At 36.7% G+C, this 27,156-nt stretch overlaps 1 protein-coding gene across 2 annotated transcripts in view; it reads right to left on the minus strand.

Moving 5' to 3' along the window:
• Positions 1 to 15,318: 15,318 nt before the first annotated feature.
• The window catches only part of LOC115214297, a 58,247-nt gene continuing 46,409 nt past the window's right edge, over positions 15,319 to 27,156 (minus strand). For both annotated transcript variants that reach the window (XM_036504752.1, XM_029783453.2), the window contains one exon: positions 15,319 to 18,265. Coding sequence is in view for 1 of the 2 variants with exons in the window: in XM_029783453.2 (XP_029639313.1) it covers positions 18,254 to 18,265 (12 nt within the window). In the remaining variant the exon portion in view is untranslated. The remainder of the gene's footprint in view (positions 18,266 to 27,156) is intronic.

The raw sequence follows: 27,156 nt of genomic DNA on the forward strand, positions 1-27,156 counted from the left end.
GCTATAGCAGAAGACACTTGCCCAAGATGCCACGCAGTAGGACTGAATCCGCAACCATGTGGTTGGTTAGCAAGCTACTTACCACACAGCCACTCTTTATGCTTATGCTTTTTTTTTCTATAGGTGCTTGTAATTATTTCATTTATTTCTTATCGTATTTTCTACTGAAGAGGGAAAAATCCATAGGATTAATCCCGAAATTGATAAAAGAGAACGATAAAATAAGTACTGGGGTCGATTCATTCGACTAAAATATATATAGTAATAATCGATTGTACTAGTCTATGTTCCGTTTCCTTTACCAGTTATTACTATCACAAATAACACTGCGGAATTCCAGAAGTAGATCCAGCGGATATATACCCCAACCGAGGATGACACCAGGTAGCCCATATTGTGAACGTGCTTTACTCAACACACTAATTGACATATACCCATTAGTTCCCAATAAATTATAAATACACACACATACACACGCACGCACACACATATTTTATATATAAATAATTTCATAACTCCCTGGACTCATCTTGTAATCTGTAATGGATAAACAATATCATTGATATAAGACCATTTCTACAGAATCATTCTGCACCAATGCTTGATTCTTTCCTTTACTTCCTAAATGAACCATGATTTTCGAATTTTGAATCTTTTTTTCTTTTTTTTTTTTAGCTGTATCAGTTCTTTATTTTATTCTATTTTTTATTAATCTGGATCGAAATATTAAAATGAATAGATAGAAAAACAAACCAGAACAAGTTTTTCGTACACATATACATACATCTAGATTCGCATCACCAAACTCAGCATCACTCACAGCCAAACGTATGTACGCACAAACTTCCACAAATACATACATATCTATCTATCTGCCTGTCTATTTGTCTGTATATATGTATCTCTGTCTGTCGGTATGTCTGTTTGTCGGTATGTCTGTCTGTCTATCTATCTATCTATCTATCTATCTATCTATCTATCTATCTATCTATCTGTCTATCTATCTATCTATCTATCTATCTATCTATCTATCTACTTATCTATATGTTTGTCTATCAATATGTATGTATGTATGTATGTATGTATGTATGTATCTATCTATCTATCTATCTATCTATCTATCTATCTATCTGTCTGTCTGTCTATCTATCTATCTATCTATCTATCTATCTATCTTTCTATCTATCTATCTATCTATCTATCTATCTATCTGTCTGTCTGTCTATGTGTTTGCCTGTTTACCAATATATATATGTGAGTGAGTGAGTGTGTGTGCGTTTGTACGTGCGTGAATGTGTGTGTGTGTGTGAGAGCGTGTGTGTGTATGTGTGTATGTGCGTGTATTTCTGTTTGTTTTTATGGGAAATTATTTTTAAAACAATGTAACTTTAAACTCAAGGATTACGCACTACATTTCGTAAACACAGATTTTATAATATTTAATATGTGTAGGTAGTAGAAACAGTTTCCATAGCCTTTGCCGTTCTTTCAAGACGGTCACTTCAGTATATGTTAAATTTGAGCATCTGTTAGTCGTTGTCTATGGAGAGATGTTGTGCAGGAGGTAATTTCATCTCTGAAAATGAAGTATTGTTTAGAATATTCTGTGAGAGACTTGAATACTTTTTGAATTTTAATTGTTTTAGTCATTAGATTGCGGTCATGGTGAGTTAGGATTTTAGTCGAATAAATCGACCCTAGTACTTTATTTTTTAAAGCCTGGTACTTATTTTATCGGTGCCTTTTGCCGAGCCGTTAAGTTAAGGAAGCTTAAAAACACGCCAACACCGGTTGTTAAGCGCTGGTGGGGGGACAGACACACACACAAAGTCACACACGTAGATATACATGTGTATGTGTGTGTGTGTGTACGACAGGGTTTTTTTCAGTTTCTGTCTACCAAATCTACTCGCAAGACGTTAGTCGGCGGCCCGAGGCTATTGTAGAAAACACTTGCCCAAGGTGCCACGCAGTGGGACTGAATCCGAAACCATGTGGCTAGAAAGCAGATTTCCTACCACACAGCCACGCCTGTATCTTTTGAAACAATATAGATACATCAGAAACTAACACCGACCTTAATCTAGAGAGCTTGATGTTTTGATGAGAATAAAGTACTTCTCGGCATTGCGTAGGAGGCAGTAATTTGCAAGTGATACTTTTGTTGATGTTCAGAATAGGTCGAGTTTTATTAATGTTTTCAAATTCCATGCAGAAAATGATAACGTAGAGGTATTTCTTATGTGCGCATATCTGAAGATGGATTGATACGTTAAGTGTCGGCTTTCTTAACAGCTCTCACATATTCCGATACATAATTTTAGAGGGATGTGGCTTCCGCACTGAAATAATAGCTTCACAAATTAAAGTATCAGCTCGGCCTAAATTACCCATGGGACATAACTCTCATCTCAAAAGTGAGAGTCATTTCCCCAATTTATGTGGTTTGCAGATTTCCTGTATTATGCATTTTCGTAGAACGCAAGCTTAAATTTTTCACACGTGCGCATGCACATGTATCATATTAGACATAATATATGTAATGCATATGTTTATAAATGAAAGCATGGCTGTCTATTTAAGAAGTCTTTTTCTAAACCACATAGTATCGGTTTCAATCTCACTGAGGTGTACCTTGCGCAAATGGCTTCTACAATAGCGCTGGCTCGATCAGTTACTTCCAGGGTGAAATTCGTTGACGGAAACTGTACGGAAGACTCATATATATTAAAGATGCATTATTCCTGTTTACTTCTCTCGGGAATTTCTATTTACGTGATACTATTTAGCAACCGTTGTTTATTTGCAACGTAGCGGTTCAGCAAAATACACCGATGAATTCCTTGAAATACTTCCACTAAAACTCGTCAAAGCAATACCCCAGCACGGCTGAGGGCCAATGACCAAAATTTGTAGGAAAACATAGCTGCATACATAGGTACATACATACATTCTTCCATACACACATTCGTACGTATATGCACGCACACACATATACATCTTACCTACATCATGTTTATCAGATGTAAGTATATGTGTGCGTGCGTGTGATTGTGTATGTGTGTGGTATCATTTTATATATATATATTATATATATATATATATATATATATATATATATATATATATATTCTAGAAAATGTCTTCAGTGTATTGAGAGCATTCTTTGAAAACATTTGTTAGCGCTGAATATTTGTTTCTTAGACTGTCTTTCCAATATCTATCTAATTCTTTGTGACATCAAAGACGAAATAGTATAACATCAAAGAGGTTATATCATTCATTAAATGTATTTCTTTTTTTTCTTTTTATATTTATTTCATATATTTATGTATTTATTACCTATTTTCTATATTCAGCCTTTGGTCGGCTGCCAGCTCCTGTACCCGATGTTTTATTTCATCAAACATTTAAATACAATTCGGCGTGAAGGGACGTAACTCGCACAAAAAAATGTTTTAAATCAAGTTTTTATTTTATTCTTTGCTGCATAAATCTATCTGTCTTCCTTCCACGAGAGACCTAAGCACATACACGTTTCATGATGCTCAATTTCCCTCTTTGAATTGCTCAACTCTCTTACGAATTACCACCAGTTCTCTCCATTTTATCCTTTCAAAGTTACAACAGTTTAACATCTATTTTCAGCTGCTCCTTGAAGTGCTCTTTTCGTCATCCTTTTGATCGTTTGATCTTCAGATTTTATTCAATTCAAATACATGCCAGTGGCTTCCTTCGGTTACTACACCTTCCTCATTCTCGTCTCATTTATGCAAATTGTACAGGATAGAACTGGGTTAGTTCTAAGCGTCTCGTCTGCTGGAAGTAAGGAAATATAAAGTGCTGTACTGACGACGCTTATTAAGGCGGAGCACGGTTCCATAGTTGCCGTCTTGTTTACAAACAGCTAAATTGTCTTTTTCTTGTTAGCATATCAGATTTGAAAAATATTTTATTGCTGAAATTATCTCCCTTTTCCATTTGAAGTTACTCTCAATTATCACCAAGCGATTGTTTTACCATCCCAGGAAATGGAGATTTCCCCACATCAAGAATCAATCTTGTACGATGATGAATATTCTGATGCACGTACGCGCGCGCTCACGTACACACACACACACACACACACACACACACACACACACACACACACACTCACACATACACACACACACACACACACACACACACACACACATAAATACACACACACATACGCATGCGTGTGCATCTTTCAACCTCTTTTTTTCCATCATTCTCTCTCTGTTTATTTCCTCTTATTCCTTTCTGTTGAACAGCGTAGGTACGAAACGTAAAAGACTTTCTCATTTTTCCTGAGCGTCAAACTAATACACTTGCTTGTTGTTCATACATCTATCTTCGTCTTTTGTTTTTCTATAAATTTCAACTACACACACACACACACACACACACACCTTGTTTCTCTCCTTGTTTTTTTTTCTGTGTATCTTTCTGTAGAAGAGCGTAGGCTCGAAACGTAAAAGACTGTTTCTATTTCTGAGCGCTATACTAATACATTTGTTTGTTTGTACTCCACCTGCCTTCGTCTTTTGTTTATTTTCGTAAACTTTCCCGTTATATAGATATATATATATATACATAAATGTTTGTGCGCACGCATGTGCGTGTGTATAAGCATATAGATATGTATGAGTGTGTGTATGTATGTTTACATGAACTGACAAGACATTCTAATCTATACTGAGGTGGCTTTATACAGCCGACCACGTCCATAAATGACTTAGTTTCATAAAATACATACATTAAAATGTAAAAAAACACAACGAGGTTGATATTGTCAAACCGTTAATCGGGTGACAGCTGTTTTTATAGCCATTCCTCAATAGTTGTAGCTTAAATTCTGGCTGCTGGTTCATTGTCTGCTGAAATTATGGATTTATTATATAAAGTTTACGATTATATGTAATTTTTATCTTCGAAATACATGTGTTGTAAATACAGTGTTGTAAGTATTTCGAGAATCTTAATGCACTTGCAGCACGCTTAATTTATGGAAGTAGTTGAATTGTTACGATCAAAGAAACAAGCTGTAATCATGTGTAAACTAGCCAATAACGGAGACTGTTTGTAGTCAATGAATTGTGATAAACGTAGCAGCCAAATTTTCCTCAAATCATACTCAAGTTTTATGTTGTGTTTTGGTCTTTTTTTTTCTTTCATTTTGTTAAAAAGGATAAATTCGAAAATGTAGTCTGACATCTTTATATATAAAAGTGAGGTTGTGTGCTGTCTGTCTCCTACGATTTAGATTCCTAACTACTCCCACATTTTGCAGTGCAGTTTAACCAAAACCGGGTATCTTATAGTTGTGATTCATATCGAGCCTTTCTGGGTATTAGCGCGCGTCTACGATGAGTCTACGATTTAAAAAAAAATTTACCATCAATTTTTCCCATTTTTAATGCATTTTTGGCATATATAAGGGAAGTAACTCTCTAAAAATTTATTATTAAATCTCAGAACGTAAAAAGCTACAGTAACCCCCCCCCCTTTGTGGTTAGCCATATTGAGATGGCTATTATACTTTATATCTCTCAAAATGCTTATATAGTTATTTCCCTTACAAACCCGAGCAACGCCGGGCGATACTGCTTGTAAACTATATTTGAGAAGACGAAAGAGTCGCGGCTGAAATGTCCTTCATATAAGTTCATTCGGTTAAGTCTAAGAGTTTTAAACTGAGGCGAAGAATCGAGAATGAAATCTGATCTATAACTAAATGATAACAATCAGAACTGGCCTGATATGCATATGAACCTGCTGGCTTGACGCCATCAAGAGTGACGCGGGAATGGCCATGCCCAATCCGAACGAAGCGACCTAGGAGAGAACTGGCTGGAGAACACTGATCCATCGAGTAACCGAGAGTCGACTTCGACTGAGCGGATAGTTAGTTAATTACATATATATATACGTAAATATATATGTGTGTGTGTAGATGTGTGAATGTGGGTGTGCGCCTATATATATATGCATATATACATATATATATATATATATATACACACACATACACACAAAAACATACACACACAGACACATATATGTATGACTATATAGTCATTCTCTATGATAGATCGCTAGCCACTACACATTCTTTATTTTCTCTCCATGTTTCTTTCTGTGGAAGAGCGTAGGCTCGAAACGTTAAAGACTTTTTCACTTCCCGAGCGTTATACTAATACATCTGTTTGTTGTCTACACCACCTGTCTTCGTTTTTGCCTTTTTTGTTTTGTGAGTTCTCCCTATATATGTGTGTTTGTTGTTTACATACCCGCCTTCGTCTTTTTTTTTTTTTTTGTAAATTCTCCCTATATGTACATACATATATACAACCACTGCGTTGATCTCATCCAGAGGTTTAAGAACTAGCATTTTTGCTCGTTGCAAAATAAGCAAATGTGAGTTGACTTGAAATATATATATATATATATATATATATATATATATTGTGTGCTGGGGCGAGCTACTGCTATCTCTAGCAGACGAGGCGTTCAGTGCCGAAGAGTGCCAGAAATAGCCCGAAACCAGGATTGGTCTACTGGTCCCGTCGCTACAAGGTGTTAGAGGTTCGTTCCCCTGGTCGCAAGTTATCGGATGCTGCTCTGCATCCTTAATCAGCTAGAGCAGATGTTCTCTTGGGGTTAAAAAGTCGCAGCAGAGTCCGTTCGAACGGACAGCCATGTTGAAGTAGTGAAGAATATTACTTGTCAGCACATCTACTGCGTTGATCTCTTAGAGAGATTTTAGAACTAGCATTTTTGCTCATATATATATATATATATAATATATATATATATATGTGTGTGTGTGTGGTGTGTGTACGTGTGTATGTGTATATGTATGTATATATATATATATATATATATTATATATATATATATATATATGTATATATGCATACATACACACACACTCACACACACACATACGTATATATATATATATATTTCACATGTTTTTATGCACATACGCACTAACACGTGTGTTTGTGTGTGTGCGCGCGCGGGCATATATGTATAGATATATATATCTATATATATATACATGCATACACACACACATACATATATATATACATGCATGCATACACACACACATACATATATACATACATACACACACACACACATTATAAACGCATACGTGCAATCTATCAGCGTTGTATCCAAGGAATAAGCTGTGAGCTGTCTGGATCTTGTTTGCCAAATTCACCCATGAATCAGACACCCGAAAATAGAGGAGTTTGCGCAAGCATATGCAGGTAGAGAACTCAACTCTCACACATACATTCATGCACGGTTGGCACACGTACACATACACTCACACATGCATACATACATACGCCAGAACAGATATTTACAACGGCACGTGACGCTTGGAGTAGTGGTAGCGTTTGGAACGTGTTGTATAACAGATAGAATATTTGAAATGTTCACTGTGAGAAAGATGGTAGTACAAGAAGAAAAAAAACAATAAATAAAAGAGGTTAAAGAACCAAAAAAATAAAATAATAATGATAATAACTAGTAATACTTTTTACAGTAGATCTCTAAGTAGTGACTCACCATTTATACACGATGATGATGTTGGAAGCTGCGATGATGGTGTTTATAAATAATGGTGTGGATAATGGTGGTGGTGGTGGTGGTGGTGGTGTGAGCGGTATGATAGATGAAGTTTGCAGATGATGCTGGAATGGCGTAGCGGAGCGGCTGTTGGTGATTCCATGTTGCAAAAGTGCGAAGAGTTTCCATGGGAAACAAGTAGAATTATGGTTGAAGAAAAAAAGAATCAAGGATGGCTAAACATGAGTTTCTAATTTGTAAGAATGAAAATAGCAATACCCAGACGGACTGCTATGTATGGGTGGGGTTAAGTTAAAAGTGGAAGCGCAATGGCCCAGTGGTTAGGGCAGCGGACTCGCGGTCATAGGATCGCGGTTTCGATTCCCAGACCGGGCATTGTGAGTGTTTATTGAGCGAAAACACTTGAAAAAGCTCCACGACGCTCCGGCAGGGGATGGTGGTGATCCCTGCTGTACTCTTTCACCACAACTTTCTCTCACTCTTACTTCCTGTTTCTGTTGTACCTGTATTTTAAAGGGCCGGCCTTGTCACTCTCTGCGTCACGCTGAATATCCCCGAGAACTACGTTAAGGGTACACGTGTCTGTGGAGTGCTCAGCCACTTACACGTTAATTTCACGAGCAGGCTGTTCCGTTGATCGGATCAACCGGAACCCTCGTCGTCGTAACCGACGGAGTGCTTCCATTTAAGTTAAAAAAATGAAAAAGTAAAAGAAAAAAAGCGTGGACGTCATCGGTAAGTGGTGTTAAGACACTAACAGGTTTGTAATACAAGTTCTATTCTCGATCGATCCATTTTGTACTGACCGTGTTCGTTCCTTTCTTTCTAGTTTTTTTTTTTTTTTTTGTCTCGTGCCCTTGTATCCCTAAGCCCAGTTGCCTGATTTCCATAGCGTGTAAGGCACCGAAATCACATTTCCCTTGAACGAGATGTTGGCATATTGCAGGGATCGTGACCAGCAACTTCGAGGGAGCAAGGGGAGTGTGTGTGTGTGTGTGTGTGTGTGTGTGTGCGCGTGCGGGTCGGGGGGGGGTTAAATCTATTAACATCAAACTCAGTACATGACCGGTATCTTATCTTTTATCGTTCACTTGTTTCGGTCACTGCACTTTGGCCCTGCCTTGAGGCACTGCTTTGAAGAGTTTTAGTCGAACAAATCGACTCCAGTTTTTTGCTTTTAAAGTTCGTTACTCATCCTATCGTTTTTTTTTTGTTTGTTTTTTTGCCGAACCGTTCAGTTACAGGAACGTAAACAAACAAACACTAGTTGTCAAGCGATGTAGTGACAGAAACAAATACAAAGATATTCATACGCACGTGGTTGTGTGGTAAGAACTTTCCTTTCCAATCACATGGTTTCTTGGTCAAGAGACTTCTGCTATTACCTCGGGTTGACCAAAGCCTTTGGGAGTGGATTTGGTAGACGGAAACTGAAAGAAGACTGTCGTATATATATGTGTGTGCGTGTGTCTTTCTGTCTGTGCTGGTCCCCCACTACCGCTTGACAACCGCTGTTGGTGTGTTTATATCCTAAGACCGATAGTATAAGTACCAAGCTTTTAAAGAAAATAAGTACTGGGGTCGATAAGTTCGACAAAAAAGTCCTCAATGGCCTTTGGGCGACGTAGCGCTATAGTAAAAGACAATAGCCATGCAGTAGGACTGAACTCGAAACCATGTGGTGGGGGACTAAACTTCTTACCACACAGCTATGTCTGAAAGCCAGAGTTAACCTCGGCTGGAATTGAACTCGGAACGTAAGGAACTGAAAGTAAAGCTACTAAATACTTTCTCCGATGAGCTAACGATTCCGCCAGCTTACTGCATTATTTCTTTCCTAATATGTGAAATTTATTTACAACGCACCGAAGGAGCCTCTACCTGGTTGCTTGAGCTTCGAGTCAATTGAAATAGCAGCCAAATCTCCCTCATATTGCACACTATGTCGTCTTGAATAAAGAAACTATATTTAGTCCTTCAAACATCTAAGAAGACGAATGGCCAAGTTTAGATAACAGGTCTGCTGACCTTGGGTTAAACGAAAGATACTGCTTGAGATCTATTCTGTTTCGCTACACCTGTGGAAATTTTCAAGTTCAAGGAAAATTTTAAAATTTGGTGTAGTGATGTAATTTTGCATGCTGAAAATCTCAGGTGCTAATTCACTTTTTCCAGAAAGTTTTTTTTTTTTTCTTAGAAAAAGTTACGGCGGTTTAAAGTTTGATAATTTTTACCCAGTCAGAAAACAGGTTTTGGAAGATGTCATTTTGTGTGCGACTGTACGTGTTTGTCAACCGTAAACAAATGAAATATTGGTGGAATTCTGCTTTATGCAAGCCTTATAACCCCTCATAACTTTTCATTTTTTTGAGGTTCCAGAAAATTTTTGCCAATTTGTATTCTACACACAGGAATTCATACGATTATGCAAAAAAAAAAAAAAAAAAATGGGTGCGTGATTTAAGGCCTATTTAGCTATTATTTTTAGTACATCTCATAACCACCTCATACTGCATGTGTTTTAAGCATTCAATAAGCGAAAAATGACCACGTGGGTAAGCAGCTTGGTAACACCTTGACTTATTACTATGGAAACATGCATTTATTTGTCTGTGGTTTTCAATTGGCTAAAATTACCCAAAATTTGAAAACTTTAAAAGCTATTAACCTTTTTATTTATTGATTTATGGCGAAAATGAATTTCACGTCAATGGTCTCCATTCAAAACTACACCAATACACCAAATATGAAATCAACTGGGACAAAAATCGAAGAAATTCAAAAGTGGCGGCCGAGCAGAAAGATCTGCTTGAAATTTATGGTGTCAGTTTATAATTTGATCGAATGAGACAAATTTGTTCATGAAGACGAGGCGAACTCGTCAATAGCGTCATTATAAGCCTTACTGTTGCAGGAAAGCATCATTGCATTATTGTGGGTTGTTTTGACTTAGATCCTTCCGAGTTCGACAAAACACTGAATGTTATTGTGTGGTTCAGAAGATTTCTGAACATTGCGGTCTTCAGTTCAGTATCACTGTGCGACACATTGGCAAGTGCCAACCAAAGCCAGCAAGAAAAAGAACTCTCTCTCTCTCTCTCTACTCTTTTACTTGTTTCAGTCATTTGACTGGTCATACTGGAGCACCGCCTTTAGTCGAGCAAATCGAACCCAGGACTTATTCTTTGTAAGCCTAGTACTTATTCTATCGGTCTCTTTTGCCGAACCGCTAAGTTATGGGGACGTAAACACACCAGCATCGGGTGTCAAGCGATGTTGGTAGGTGGGTGGGGGGGGACAAATACAGACACACAAACATATTCACACACACATATTTATATTTATATAGATATACATATATACGACGGGCTTCTTTCAGTTTCCGTCTACCAAATCCATTCACAAGGATTTGCTCGGCCCGAAGCTATAGTAGAAGACACTTGCCCAAGGTGCCACGCAGTGGGACTGAACCCGGAATCATGTGGTTGGCAAGTAAGCAATTTACCACACAGCCACTCCTACGCCTACGCACATACAAACAAATTATATCTTTTTTCTTTTTCTTTCATCAGACTGCGGCCATGCTGGAGCACTAAATTTTAGTCGAACGAATAGATTTCGGAATTTTTTTTTTTTAAACCTGGTACTTATTCCATCAGAATCTTTTAGCAAACTGTTAAGTTACGGGTCCGTAAACACACCAAGCGTTGTCAAGCGGTGGTGGGGGCAAACACAGGTACAAAGACACATACACGCATGTGCGTGCATGCACACATCCATGCCAAATCAAATCAAAACAAATTTATTGGCAGCAGAACACAATATGCTTAAGCCATGTAAAAAAAAAGTTATTGTTGTATACTGTTTTATACAAAGTCGCCACAGTAGTGCAGAGCCTCTTTGAAAGCCAGGATGAGATCTCACCGCATCCTCCGTCGTTCGAGTGAAGATGATACCAGCTGTTGGAGACGTTCCTAATACGTAAGCTTAGACAAACCCGCGACCATTCGGGTGGCTAAGCGTTGAACCTGTTTCAGGTGCTGAATGTCTTTCTGGGGATATGGATTTCAGGCCTGGATGCAATATTCGAGGATGGGTCGATATGAGCTGTGTTTGTCACCCTTCACCGCTTGTTTTGATGGTTTGTTTATGTCCCCGAAACTTAGAAGTGCTGGATCTTTTCGGTTTGACCGGCAGTTTTTTTTAAATAATTTCCACGTAACTAAACACTTTTAAACTTCGTATACTGGTAGAATGTGTTTATAAAACAACTTTTTCTCTTGGCTTTATTGAGAAAATTCTATAGTTTGTAAGATATTTGTTTGTTTTTTTTCAATTTCAACCAATCAATGACGTCTATTGAGGTGAAAACATTCTGTGGCATATGAATATGTCCCTCGTTTAAGAAACAGATTGGGTTTATTTACATTTGTGAAGAAAAAAAAGATACCCTTCCCTACACCCCTAACCCTAAAACAGATTGAAATGCAATAGATCGATACTAGGGTCACAATTATGGGTGACAATTTCATATGACACCGCTAGAAAAAACTGCCGTTCAAACCGAAAAGATCCGCAAAACTTATTGATAGGAGGAGTACGAGATTTTTTTAAAATCGCAATAATAATTAAATACCAGGAGCGATTTGTTTGACTAAATCCTTCAAACCGCTGCCCCAGTAGTCCAATAGCTGAAACAAATAAAGAAAAAAGTCTGAAAAATGCTTTATAACATTTAATTAGAAGTTAGCTCCCTTGGCGACGAGTTTCAAATTTCTTTCGAGTTATTTTCATTTCTCATACACCGTTAATGTCACCACAACCACCTAACCAGCAAAACGTCTAGCTTAACTTGCTCTGTAAAGTACAGTTTCCTCTACATTAAGGAAGTCATGCATTCTTGAAGAATTTTGCCGTAATGTTGAATTCCATAACACGAAAAGTATTTTACTTCTGGCTTCCACGTTATGGAAGACAGTGAGAAATGCATTTTGTGTGAGATACCTACATTACTGAAAGGTTAACAGACGTGTGTTTCCGTAATGCGGGGGATGCTTGTATCAGGTACATAAGTAGGCACTTCCTGCTAATGTGATGATGCATATTGTTACAGGTTATATTACCATGTTATACCTATTAGTTTAACATAAGTACAGACATATATACAACTATATGTTATTTCTATTCATATACGACTTCAGTCTGAATTTCTGGCTATTAATAAGTTCATGTTAGACTGTTAGAACGTTTAGGTGAGATGGACTCTTCTGTCTTAGATGACTGATGACTCCTCGTTTCTTGCTGGTAAACCTGTACAAATGATTTGACTTTAGCAGTGGTTCTCAGTCGGGGTTCATACGAGATATTTGTGGGGGCCACGCAAGCAGAAAAGCAAATTGGGGATCTACAGTAGTATGTAAAGGGTCCATTAAAAATCGACTTTTATAGGAGCTGGCGTGGCAGTGTGGTATAAACCCTTGCGTAGCTAGGGTGTGTGCCGCCCGGGGCGGTCCTTTCATTTGCTGCAAAATTTTAAAATGTAACAAACTTAACAGAAATTTACAGATGAGAGATGTTTCTGGTCTAATTTCATCTGAAATGGTCAAATTCTAGTCCAATTTCATCTGAAATTTCTAGTCTAATTCTGCTCTAATTTCATCCAAAGTTTCTCCACACCAGCGAAAAAAGTTCCAGCTGTGATCTTTTGTCGATTGTAGCAAAGTTTTAAAATGTAACAAACATGAGAGAAGTTTACAGATGACAAATGTTTTTGGTCTAATTTCATCTGAAACTGAGGTTATGAAGCTTGCTTTGCAACCATGTAAGTTTTGGGTTCAGTCCCACTGCATGGCACTTTGACCAAGCATCTACTATAACTCCAGGTTGACCAAAGCCTTGAGAATGAATTTGGTAGCTGAAATGTGGGAAGCCAATCATACATGTGTGTATATATATATATGTGTGTGTGTGTGTATGTGTAGATGCATTTGTATGCATTTGCTTATTTCCTTCGTTGCCTGACAACCTGCATTGGTTTGTTTATGTCCCTGTAACTTAGTGGTTTGACAAAAGACACTAAAAGAATAAGTATCAAGTGTTCAATTTGTTCAACTAAACCCTTCAAGGCAACACTCCAGCATGGCCACAGTTCAATGTCCAGTTAAAACATTGAAAAGATATCTAGTACGCTGCTCAGTGTCATATTTGTATTCTTCCTTTCGAGTTCGAATCTTGCTTAGTCAAACCCCTTTCTTCATCATTCAAGGGTCAATTAAATCGTTAATATAATTTATCAATACTACAATAATTAGTATTTGGTCAGTAATCTAATGATCATCATTAGATCAATAGTATTGTAATTATCAGTATTAGCTCAGTAATTAAATGATGAGTAAACAGATCAGTAATTTAATGTTTGATTTCAGATCAAATAAATCTAAGTCCGAATTAGATTTAATAATCAATATTATAATGATCAATATTAAATCAGGAAGAATTTAATGGTCAATGCTAGATAAGTAATAATTAAATGATAAATACTACATCAATACATAATTACGCTTATTAAATCAGTAGTAATTAAATGTTTAGTACTAGACAATTTATTAATCAATATAAGATTAATTATGAGGCAGTGAGCTGGCAGTGTCATTGCCGCATCAGGTAAAATTCTTAGCATCACTTCCATCTTCACATTCTGCGTTCAAATTCCAGAGGGTGATTTTGCCTATCACAAATACTGGGGGCAGGGTCAATGTAATCGACTTACCCATCTCCTAATATATCTGGTCTTGTGTGCCAAAATGTGAAATCTATACTAGATTAATATGAGGCAGCTTAGCTGGTAGGGTTATAATCGCACCATGTAAAATACTTAGCAGTATTTCTGAGATCAAATTCTGCCGAGGTCAACTTTACCTTTCATCTTTTTCAGGGTCGATAAAATAAGTAAGGATGAAAGGCAAAGACGACCTTGGTGGAATTTGAACTCAGAACGAAATTCCGATAAGCATTTTTCAAGGCATGCTAACGTTTCTTATTTCTTTACTACTCACAAGGGGCTAAACACAGAGGAGACAAACAAGGACATACAAATGGATTAAATCAATTATGTCAACCCCAGTGTGTAACTGGTACTTATTTAATTGACTCAGGAAAGGATGAAAGGCAAATTTGAACTCAGAACGTAGCAGCAGATGAAATACCGCTAAGCATTTCGCCCAGCGTGCTAATGATTCTGCCAGCTCACTGCATTAAAGCAACTAAATAATAAACGATTAATTCAAATCAATGTGAATAAATTAAGCATTATATTTGACAGTTTAATCTGAATGCTAAAGGGTTGAATAAAAAACAAATTTAAATAAAACATAATATAACAGGGTCGTTAAAATAATTACAATTTATGATCAGAAAAATAAATATGCAAATATAAATAATTCTGGAAGAAATGAGTGGCGGGGGAAAACAAAAAGAAAGCAAACTATAGATTTATGTTTTAGAACTTTGGAATTTATTTATTTGAGAATAACAAACAAGTTATTCATTAAATGACAAATCTTGTTCTGAAGGAGAGTCATAAATTAAAAAAAATAAAGCAATAAATATGTACATTTTTTTTGCCTTTCATGTAAGATAATTGTTTTTTTTTTTTTGATCACATAAATAACATCTTATATTTTGGCAAGCAGGTAAAATATAATCACTGTTCTTCAACTTTTTTTTTTCTTTCTTTTTTTTTCATCACATTTCAAGTTTTCACTTGTCTCAAATCTTACAAAAGGATGTATTTCCAGTTAATATCTCCAACACACAAGACTCAAATGAAGTCCATAAAAAAATATATATAAGTTCAAGAAAAATAGTCCAAAGTCAATAGGTTACTATAACCATTTTAACTGGTTCTTTTGTCTTTTTTTTTTTATTATTATTTTTTTTTTTTGAAAAAAAGAAAACAAATTGCTTTTTCTGCATTGTTCTGGTATTCTTAAGGAGAAAAAAAAAATGACAATATTATTGTAAGATATAGATATGTAGCTTTGTCTGTTTGCCCTCCCTCCCACCCCAACCACCATGAACATGAATAAATAAGTTTTTTTGACTAGGAACTGCAAATATTCAGGATGGTAGGTAGGTCAGATTTATTCGTAGTAGATAGAAATGCTATCAAGATTATATATGTATGTGTTGATGGAATGAGAGACTATGATAAGGGGGAATTTAAAAAAAAAAAAAAAAAAAAAAAAAACAGCTTGAGGTTTTTCAAAACGATGATATATAGGCACAGGTATTGCTGTATGGTCAAGTTTGCTCCCCAACCATGTGGATTCAGGACCAGTGCCACCGAGTGGCACATTGGGCAAGGATCTACTATAGCTCCAGATTGACTTGCAGATGGATTTGGTAGACACTGGAAAAAAAAAAACTACACACCCATTATATATATATATATACACATACATATATACATGGCTGTGTGTCTTCTTGTTTTGATACCACCATCATAAATACGACGTCCATTTTTGATCTTCCAGGTAAAACATGCCTGGACATGGAGAAATACTACCTTGTTTGGTAATAGGTGAAAGTTGGAGACAGAAAAGGCATTGGGCACCGAAGGCCTGCCTCCATGAATTCCGCCTGACCCATGCTAGCATGGATGTTAAAAGACTGATGATGAAGAGGATGAAGATTATATGTACGAGAATATGTGACAGCTCAAAGTCATAACAATTTTCAGTTTTTGTTGTTGTTGTTGTTTAATACGAGAATAAGTTCAATATTATTAGATAAATCAACAATGCATAAAAACAAGAAAAAAGCTTTAGTTTCTTTGAAAGCTGAGCAGCCAGTTAGAAATGAGGTGGCATGATAGTTCAATTCAAACTATTGATTATATTGGTCCGATGATAGTTTTAGTATGATTTTTTTTTTCCAAAAAAGGTTAAGTAAATGGAATAGATATAAACTATTGAAAACACCAAAGCCAATAATTATGGCTCCTTAACCCAAAACAAGAAATAAAAATTCATTTTATTTCTTTAAATTGCTTGTTAGTGTGGATGGTTTTCGAAGGATATCTTTAAAATTTAAAATTCATTAACTGAAGAATTATAAAGTTCAATTACTGTAATAAGCAATCAACTATAATTATCAAAGAACAAATTCCAAAAATATATAAATTCTATTTAAGCCAGATTTAATTTTGGATTATCAGAATGTTTAGAAACACTATAAATAAAATAGTTTAGAGTAGAATTTGTCAATGGTTTCAAACTACTCACTGCCCTCAAATTTTCTAACAATAACACAATAAAAGATATTTTTAAAAAGAACCAACTTTTTTTTTTGTACCTTTTTCTGAAAAAATACCCCCAGTGTGTTAGGTTTTATTTTAATGCATTAAAACAGCCTATGGCTTAATATTTTGCAAATAGGGCCCTGGAATAAGGCTAGGGATATTTAGGCTTTAATTTTTTTTATCCCCTACCTTTTTCTGTTTCACAACTGAAGGAAAAAACAATGTCTTGCTAACAACTGTCAAAAATATTTTTACACTGGCACTGTTTCAAGGGAATTTGAAATAAAAGCCCTCCTCAGCATAAATTTCTGACATGAAATAATATACAATATATATGTTGATGAAGCTAGGATATAACTATGGTAAAGTTAAAACATGAAATGTCGAAATTTTTCATTTGATATATCCAGCAGCAATAATACATGGATCTTTAAATGATCGTTTAAAAAAAAAAAAGTTTCCACTTAATGTATAGAAAAGTGAGATTATTTTCCATTGATAGTTTTCTAAAATGTTTGTATATTTTAAATGCCATGAATATACTTTGGAAAAAAACAAAAAAGATGATTTATAAAACAAAATCAAGAGGAGTTTAACTTGCATTAAACTTACTTTACAAGTGGATAGATAAACTGTAAAATACCACTACATAACATTTAAAAAAAAAAAAACATATCAAATTGATCATTTTAATTTCCCCCTCCACTTCATACCATACGTAATCGGTCGGGTCCTTTTCATCAGTGTGAAATCATTTCCAAAATGATTTGCATTCAGTCAACCGAACAGAATTGATTAGCTATCAGTGCAGAACGTAGGATCTGATAACGTGTAAATATGCAATGTCTACCATGTGTGATTAATACACACACAAACCTTTTCCTTTATTTTTTTTTTTTTTCCTTCCATTAATTATTTATTTTTCCAAATACTCATTTTGTGCAAGATTGAAAAATACATAGTCTGGGAAGTGGTTGTTGCAGCTGCATAACGACTGACTGCGGCTGTTAATGTTGTTGGAAGATGGGATATTAGGAGGGTTTGTCATCGCATACTGATGAGGATGCTGGTGGCCATAATCTACAACATTGCTGTCTCTGGTGTGTGGTGTGCAAGAAGAAGCAGTGCAATGCTCCTTTTCTGTGCATTCATCTGTGCCTTCAGTGTTGTTTGCAAACGGTGCCGATACTTCTGGTTCTGGATGTTGGTTGAGTAGAAGGTCTTGGGATTTATGATAGGCCGGTGTGTACATCCATAATGCAGATGAAGGTCTTGTCTTTTGCATATAATCAAGGGCCAATGTACTGTAGCATACCTCAGTCAGACCAGACTCTGAAAATATCAGAAAATGAAAAGATATTTAGAATACAAATCTTATTGGAATACTACATATTATACTTAAATATTTAAGTCTTATATATTTAGCAAAAATTAAACGGAGTTGGAATTTGGCAAAGAGTTTATTGTACACTAGTGCATGCATGCACACACAGAGACTTTGGAGATTATAGGTGCAGGAAATTCAAATTAAGAGACAACTTCCCAGTTTCAGTTTCAATAAAAAGGTGTGAGAGTGGCTGTGTGGTAAGTAGCTAGCTTACCAACCACATGGTTCCGTGTTCAGTCCAACTGCATGGCACCTTGAGCAAGTGTCTTCTACTATAGCCTCAGGTCGACCAAAGCCTTGTGAGTGGATTTGGTAGACGGAAACTGAAAGAAGCCCATCACACACACACACACACACACACATATGTGTGTCTGTGTTTGTTCCCCCAACATTGCTTGACAACCGATGCTGGTGTGTTTAGGTCACTGTAATTTAGCAGTTCAGCAAAATGAGACCGATAGAATAAGTACTAAGCTTATAAAGAATAAGTCCTGGGGTCGATTTGCTCAACTAAAGGTGGTGCTCCAGCATGGCCACAATCAAATGACTGAAACAAGTAAAAGTGTAAATCCATTACAACATGTACTGAAGCATTTGTATCTCCTTTGTCCAACATATACCAACACATTAATAAATATTTCTTTATTGCCCACAAGGGGCTAAACACAGAGAGGAAAACAAGGACAGACAAACGGATTAAGTCGATTATATCGACCCCAGTGCATAACTGGTACTTATTTAATCGACCCCAAAAGGATGAAAGGCGAAGTCGACCTTGGCAGAATTTGAACTCAGAATGTAGCAGCAGATGAAATACCGCTAAGCATTTCGCCCGGCATGCTCGCCGCCCTACACATTAATATATATCCCACCCATGCTAGCATAAAAGGCAGACATTAAACAACAATGATATCGATATTTAATTAGAGGTGGTGTTAACCTCATTAAGGGATGGTTTCAACCAAGGAAATACTGCTTCAATACCTAGTATTTATGGGGAATTAATTTCCTTCAAGTAATAGGTGTATACATAAAAAACACAGGTTATACTCTGTTGTGTCTAGGGAGAGTCATTTTCTTTTTGTGCCTATTGAAAAGGTTGCAAGACGCAACGAACATTTTAGGAAAATAAAAATAAGTGGAAATTTTACCGGTGAGTGTGTTGCATTATAAGGCACAAAAAGAAAACGACTCTCCCCAGACACAACAGAATATGCTTCAACACATGAACTCATATAAAGAATCTTGCAAACTAAATCCAAAAACGAAATACAGTTTAATACTCATATGAAAAAAAAAAAAGAAAAAAAAAGAAAATGGAGATTGGAAGCTAATAATTATTTATTATTAAAAGCAAATTAATCATCATCACTTTCAACTGTTTCGATTAATACTCAGTAAATAATAAGTAAATATTAAATTTATATTGATATGACCTGAGCATATCTTCAGAGGGAAGAAAATATACCCTTGGGTGTTTTATAATGAATCCATAAACGCATAAAAAACATCTAAGGGCATATTTTTTTCCTCCTCTGAAGATGTTATGCTCGGGTCATCTATATACATAAAACTGTAGTTGTGTTAGTGTCTGTCCCCTTCGATTTAGATTCCTAACTACTCCCACATTTTGCGGTGCAGTTTAACCAAATTCGGGTATCTTATAGTTGTGACTCATATCGAGCCCGTCTGAGTATTAGCGCGCGTCTACGATGAGTCTACGATTTTAAAAATAATTTAACATAATTTTTTATTCCATTTTAATGCATAATTTTTCGTGTGTCGATGGCAGCGGAGTTGGCGTCCATGGTCACACCTGCACCTGTTTGCTTCTCCCCCTTCTTCCCTCCCTCATGAAGCTGTGGGAAGGGAGTGTAAGGAAATCAACGTCGTAAAGCGTTGTCAAGGAGACCAGCGTTCTTTTAGAACAACGACTTCATGGCTTGAAGACACCAAAACAGAAATGGCTAAGAAAGCCCGAATTGGCATCTATAAGGGAAGTAACTCTCTAAAAATGCTTATATAGTTATTTCCCTTACAAACCCGAGCAACGCCGGGCGATACTGCTAGTATAAATATAAATTTAATATTTATTTAATATTTACTGAGTATTAATTGAAACAGCTGAAAGTATAGATGATTAATTTGCTGTTAAATAATAATTGACTTTCCAATCCCCATCTTTCTCTTATATATATATATATAGGCATAGGAGTGGCTGTGTGGTAAGTAGCTTGCTTACAAACCACATAGTTCCGGGTTCACCTTGGGCAAGTGTCTTCTACTATAGCCTCGGGCTGACCAAAGCCTTGTGAGTGGATTTGGTAGATGGGAACTGAAAGAGCCCATCGTATATGTGTGTGTGTGTTCGTGTCTGTGTTTGACAACTGATGCTAGTGTGTTTAGGTCCCCGTAACTTAGCGGTTCAGCAAAAGAGACCAACAGAATAAGTACTAGGCTTACAAAGAATAAGTCCTGGGGTCGATTTGTTCGACTAAAGGCGGTGCTCCAACATGGCCACAGTCAAATGACTGAAACAAGTAAAAGAGTATATATATATACACATATATATATATATATATACATATTTACATGATAGATAGACACACATATATCATCATTTAATGTGTTTTCCATGCTAACTTGAGATGAGTACTCTGACAGGATCTGGCAAGGCCGAGAACCTTACCACTTTCCATCGTCAATTTTGGCATGGTTTCTACAGCTGGATGCTCTTCCTAACATCAACCACTTTACAAGAGTATACTGGGTGCTGAGTGGTTTTTCTGTGGCACCAGCTTTGACAGGGTCACCAAGTACCTTGCAAGAAGAAAACTCCTCGACTGGGAGAGGGAAGTAATACTGAGAAGATGCGACTATATACATCAGTTTTTGAGTGAAAAAGAGTTCTTTATTTCAGGCAGTATTTTACTGCCAGACACTCTTTTTGTTGCCAACTATAACTTGTTTAGAAGAAAGAAATTTTTTTTCCCCCCGACTACTTCAAAAACAGCAATAGGATGTAATATTCAATTGGAATGTAAACACAGCATTGCCATATTTGGTTCAGATAATTTCAGGAGATGAAATGGAAACAACAATGTATGTACGCACACAAGCATATGTGCAGTTTCCATGCAATTCTTGCATATGAATTCCACTTATAATGAATTGGTTACTCCAAGGCAACCAAAGGTGCCATGCAACAAAAATGAACCTACAACCATATGCTTGTGAAGCAAAATTCTTAACCACATAGACATGCTTCTTTCTTTCTTTCTTTCTGTTTCTCATTCCACACATACACAACCTTATAATTTACAAATAATCTGTACTTGCTGTCAAGCAGTGAGGGACAAACAAACATGCACACACACACACACATATATATGATTTAGGAGTGGCTGTGTAGTAAGTAGCTTGCTTACCAACCACATGGTTGCGGGTTCAGTTCCACTGTGTGGCACCTTGGGCAAGTGTCTTCTACTATAGCCTCGGGCCGACCAAAGCCTTCTGAGTGGATTAGGTAGACGGAAACTGAAAGAAGCCCATCGTATATATGTATGTGTGTGTGTCTGTTTGTTCCCCCCACCCAACATCGTTTTGACAACCGATGCTGGTGTGTTTATGTCCTCGTAACTTAGCAGTTCGGCAAAAGAGACCGATAGAATAAGTACTAGGCTTACAAAGAATAAGTCCTAGGGTCGATTTGCTCGACTAAAGGTGGTGCTCCAGCATGACCACAGTCAAATGACTGAAACAAGTAAAAGAGTATATATATAAAATATGACAGGCTGACAGTTTCTATCAATCAAATTTATTCACAAAGCATCAATTAACCTGGAGCTATAGAAGATTCTTGCCTAAGATGCTGTGCAGTAGGACTGAACCCAAGAATATGTGGCTGTAAACCAAGCTTTTTACTCACACAGCCATGCTGTTGGTTTAGTTTTTTTTTTACTTTTTTTTTACTTTTGCAAAAATAGTTTCCATAATAAAAATGAAAAAGAAAAAAGTAGGGAATTTATTTGCAGGTACGAAGGAATAAAAACCCACACACACATGTGTGTGTATGTGTATTTATATAAAATGGAATTTATGATAGGAGGAATTATCTAACCAGAAATATATACCAGACATGAAATAGAAAAAAAAAAAAAATCTCCTTGTTTTGTTTTGGGTCTTTTAACAGGTTATCAAAACTTTAGCAGGGAGGCAACTTTGAAAGGAAGCCTGGAAATGGGGGTAAAGAAGTGAGAGGGGAAAACGAAATAGGCAGCCAGACATGTGCAGGTTAAAGTCAATTACTGCTTGTATGTATCTATTTATCTATCTATCTATCTATCTCTATATATAAAATTATATTTATCTCTGTATATAAAAATCTAGCTACTGAATTCCTGCAGCTAACAGGAAGTATTAAATTCAGAAAACAAAAAAAAAAACAAAAAAAAAGTAAAAGAATGCCTGCCTACACATACATGTGGGTAACAACTATTCCAAAATTGCATAAATTCAGTTATTAGCCGTATGGTTAAGAAGCTTCCTTAACAGCCATGTGGTTCCAGGTTTGGTCTCACTGTGCGGCACTTTGCGCTCAAATGTCTTCTACTGGAGCCTCAGGTCGATCCTTGTCTTGTGAGTGAATCCAGTAGACAGAAACTGTGAGAAAGCCTGTCAGATGTGCGTGTGACATTGTGCTGTGTTTGCGATCCGCTACCACTCGACAACTGGTGTAGGTTTGTTTACATCCCTGACATTTAGTGACTTGGCACGGCAGTGCTTCTGAGAGTCAGCTTCATCACAATGAGTGAGTTTTTAAGAAAAGTCTTATTTCACCAGGCATCTCAGTCCTTTATCATTTATTTTGCAATGCTCAGGGTCCTGAGGTCAGCCTCACTATTTCATCCCATGTTTTCCTGGATCCTATAATGCCCAGTCTTTTATCTCAGCCCATTTATATACCATATTGTTCATGCACACTTACATTGTACATCCAATGGAGTATGTTTGCTTCATTTCGTTTGTCTTTTGATGTCCACTGCACTCAATGCCTATGTCTCACTACCATGCAGCATTGCAGTTCTAACACAGGCATTATACAATCTGCCTTTCATTCAACTTTTCCCAATCCATTCTTACTTTGGCTGCCAAATACATTCAGAGCAACTGTCTCTCTTGCTGATAACTTCTGGATCCATGGAACATACTGTTTCAATGCATCTATCACATGAAGTTTATGTTCTTTGATAATCTGCATGTGATTCTGCTACATCTTGTGTCAGTAGTTTACCTTGAGTACGGCATATGGAGTGTGTACCTACTCCTTTTCAGAATATCAAGCAAGGCCATTTCCCTGGAAGTACCAGGGTTTTGACTTCTTTTCTACTAAAACTTTCATATTTGCCAAGTTAACTTCAAGACCTCTCAACTACAGCTTTGGCTTCCATGCCTGGAATTTCTTCTCTAGTTCCCTTATAGATTCAGCTATGAGAACTAGAGCTTAAACTCCACTGAGATGGCCAGTAGGACTATAATGAATAGGAAGCAAGGCGGCGAGCTTTCAGAACTGTTAGCATGCCGGGCGAAATGCATAGCCGTATTTCGTTTGCCGTTACGTTCTGAGTTCAAATTCCACCGAGGTTGACTTTGCCTTTCATCCTTTTGGGGTCGATAAATTAAGTACCAGTTATGCACTGGGGTCGATGTGATCAACTTAATCCGTTTGTCCCCTCTGTGTTTAGCCCCTGGTGGGTAATAAAGAAACATATAATGAATAGGAGGGGCCTGAGAACTGAGCAGTGATGGACTCAAGCCCTTACATTAAATTCCTCACTAAAATCATTGACTCACTTCACTTACTGTATCTTTGTATACAGCTTATACAAGCCATTCAACACCTAGTTTCCATAGGGACTAGCAGATTACTGTACATGGTATCCTGTCAAACGTAATATACTTTGGTATCAAAACTACCCAAGGGGAAACCAGTACATAGTACGACACACAGTTAACCTTTCAAAGTGTAAAGTACAGTCTACCCAACAAGCTTCTGTAGTTTCTTCCCAGTTTGACTCACAAAGCATAAGTTAACTCAAGACTAGTAGATGACATTTGGCCAAGATACCAAACAGTTACATGGAACCTAGGAACTGTTGATCACAAAGCAAACTGCTTAATCACCTCATTTTTTGATTATGTATACACACATGTACTCAGAATAAAATATCAACTATAAATTTACTGGTTTGCATAAGAGATCCGACGTTACTAATTAATAACGTGAAGTATAAATATATTAGCTTCTTAAAACTAGTTATTGGTACTGCCACAGTTAAGTGGCAGTATAATAGTTATATATACGTTCAGTAGAATTCCAGCTTCTTAAACGGGTTAGAGTTGAGAAGATTTGAAAGAAATGAGACTGCATATGATATATGACCAACAATTACTTTTTAACAGATTATTCTGATAACAAACATAATACTATACCAACAGACTGTCTTCAGATATTGGCAATAATCTTTCATTGAAGGTATGACAGGAATTTAATTTAATCTGTCATACTTCTAAATCAAAGAGGAAAGATAAAATATTAAAATAACCTACATATATTCTATCACATCAAAAAGACTATAACTTATATATGTCTTGGGAATGTTATGTTGCATGAATGTGACATGCATTAATTTTTTTTTAATCAAGAAACTCCACAAGAATTTTTATATTATAACCTCAGTGAGTTCTGAAATTAAGGTTTCCTATAAATTAGAGTCATATAATTATTATTACCCAAGTGAACTTAACTCATAAAAGAATAACTGGTTTTAGCTTAATTTTAATACATTTGCTCTAACCCTTTAGCATTCAGATTATTCTGTCAAATGTAAGGTTTATTTATTCATTGTTTGGAATTAACCCTGCATTATCTTGTAGCTTTGAGATTTTGAAGAGGTAACTTAATATTTGGAATAATGTAGGGTTGATGTGAGAGGTTGCATCTAGCTAGTCTGGATATAAATCAGGTAGAATGTTGGCCGATTATGGTCAGTTTGAATGTTAATAAGTTAAAGATTTGGTAAAAAACCATTGGTATTTCTCTAAATAGATTTTATTAAAAAATATATACCAGAGTTCACAAAACACACAATTGTTTTATCATTCAAAATTTATAGAAGCAGGTATGGCATGGGCATATGAGCTTGCTTGTCATCCATGTGGTCTAGGATTCAGTCTCACAGTGAGGCACCTGGAACAGATGTCCTCTACTATAGCCTCTGGTTGACCAGAGGCTTGCGAGTGGATTTGTGAGGTGGAAACTGAAAGAAGCTCACTAGCACCTATGCCAGCAGCATGTAAAATGCACCTTTTGAGTGTTGGGACTCACAGGGGCAATGATGACTGAGACATTTGGCAATATGAGACCCATCAAGCCAAGTGAAATCATAATCGTGACACATTTCTTTATTGCCCACAAGGGGGCTGAACATACAGGGAGCAAACAAGGACAAAGAGATTAAGTTGATTACATCGACCCCAGCACGTAACTGGTACTTATTTAATTGACCCCGAAAGGATGAAGAGCAAAGCTAACCTTGGCGGAATTTGAACTTGGAACGTAATGGCAGATGAAATATCACTAAGCATTTTGCGCAGCATGCTAACGATTCTGCCAGTCTGCTGCCCTAATCGTGACAGATATCGGTGTCACACAACTGGCACTCACGTTGGTGGCACATAAGAGTACCCATTACACTCTCATAATGGCTAGAGTTAGGAAGAGTATCCGGCTGTAAAAACCATACCAAATCAGACTAGAGTCTGGTGCAAGCCCTAAGCTTACCAGCCCTGGTCGAACCAACCAACCCATGCCAGCATGGACAATGAATATTAAATGATGATGTGTGTGTATGTGTTTGTGTGTGCACCCTTGTCATGACATCATGTGCTAGTTGTAAATCGCTAGGCCTAACTCATCATAAAGTCAATACCACCATGACCGATATCCAATCTACAGTGGAGAAGGCTAGTCACTGGATTTGGTTAAAAAGAGACGGTGAGCGATGGCTAGAAGGATATTGAGCTTTATTTGATAACCAGCTGATCTAGGGCCTCATATCAGTGAGGGGGTGGCCGGTGTGCATTGATGCCAGTGAGAGGTAGGCCCCGAAACGGTGCGCATTCTCTTCTGATGACTCCATACATTTGCTGGCTTCCGGTATATGGAGCTTTTGACTGGTAGCACTTGCATGTGCAAGTTGTTTGCAAGACATCAAGTGATGATGTTGGTTTCCAGTCTTCTGTGAAAAACATGTTTAGCCACAGGGAAAATTGTCTTGCTTGGAAACAGGTGAGGGGTTAGTGACAGGAAGGCCATACAAATTTTACCTCAACAAATTCTATCTGATCCATGCAAGCATAAAGAAGTGAATGTCAAATGATTATGATGATCATGTTCATGAAGATTTTATAATTGATATAATTAATATTTTGATATCAAGCTGTATTAAGTTTGACAATCTCAACTATTTTTGCTGTTTTACTACAAACACATTTTAATTGATAATATGCAAAACCCCTGAAGCTACTCAGAAACGTTGGTAATATCTGAAATTATAATCCTAAATGTTAATAATAATACCAATAATAATAAATTTCAAAATTTGGCACAAGGCCAGCAATTTCGGAGGAAGTTGTATGTTAATTATTTTGACTCCAGTACTCAACTGGTACTTTTATCAAATCCCGAGAGGATGAAAGGCAACAATGACCTTGGCAGAATTTGAACTCAGAAACGTGGAAGTTAGAGGCAATGCTGCTAAGCATTTTATCCAGC

This window comes from Octopus sinensis, linkage group LG7 (assembly GCF_006345805.1).
Source record: "Octopus sinensis linkage group LG7, ASM634580v1, whole genome shotgun sequence".
Lineage (NCBI taxonomy): Eukaryota > Metazoa > Mollusca > Cephalopoda > Octopoda > Octopodidae > Octopus > Octopus sinensis.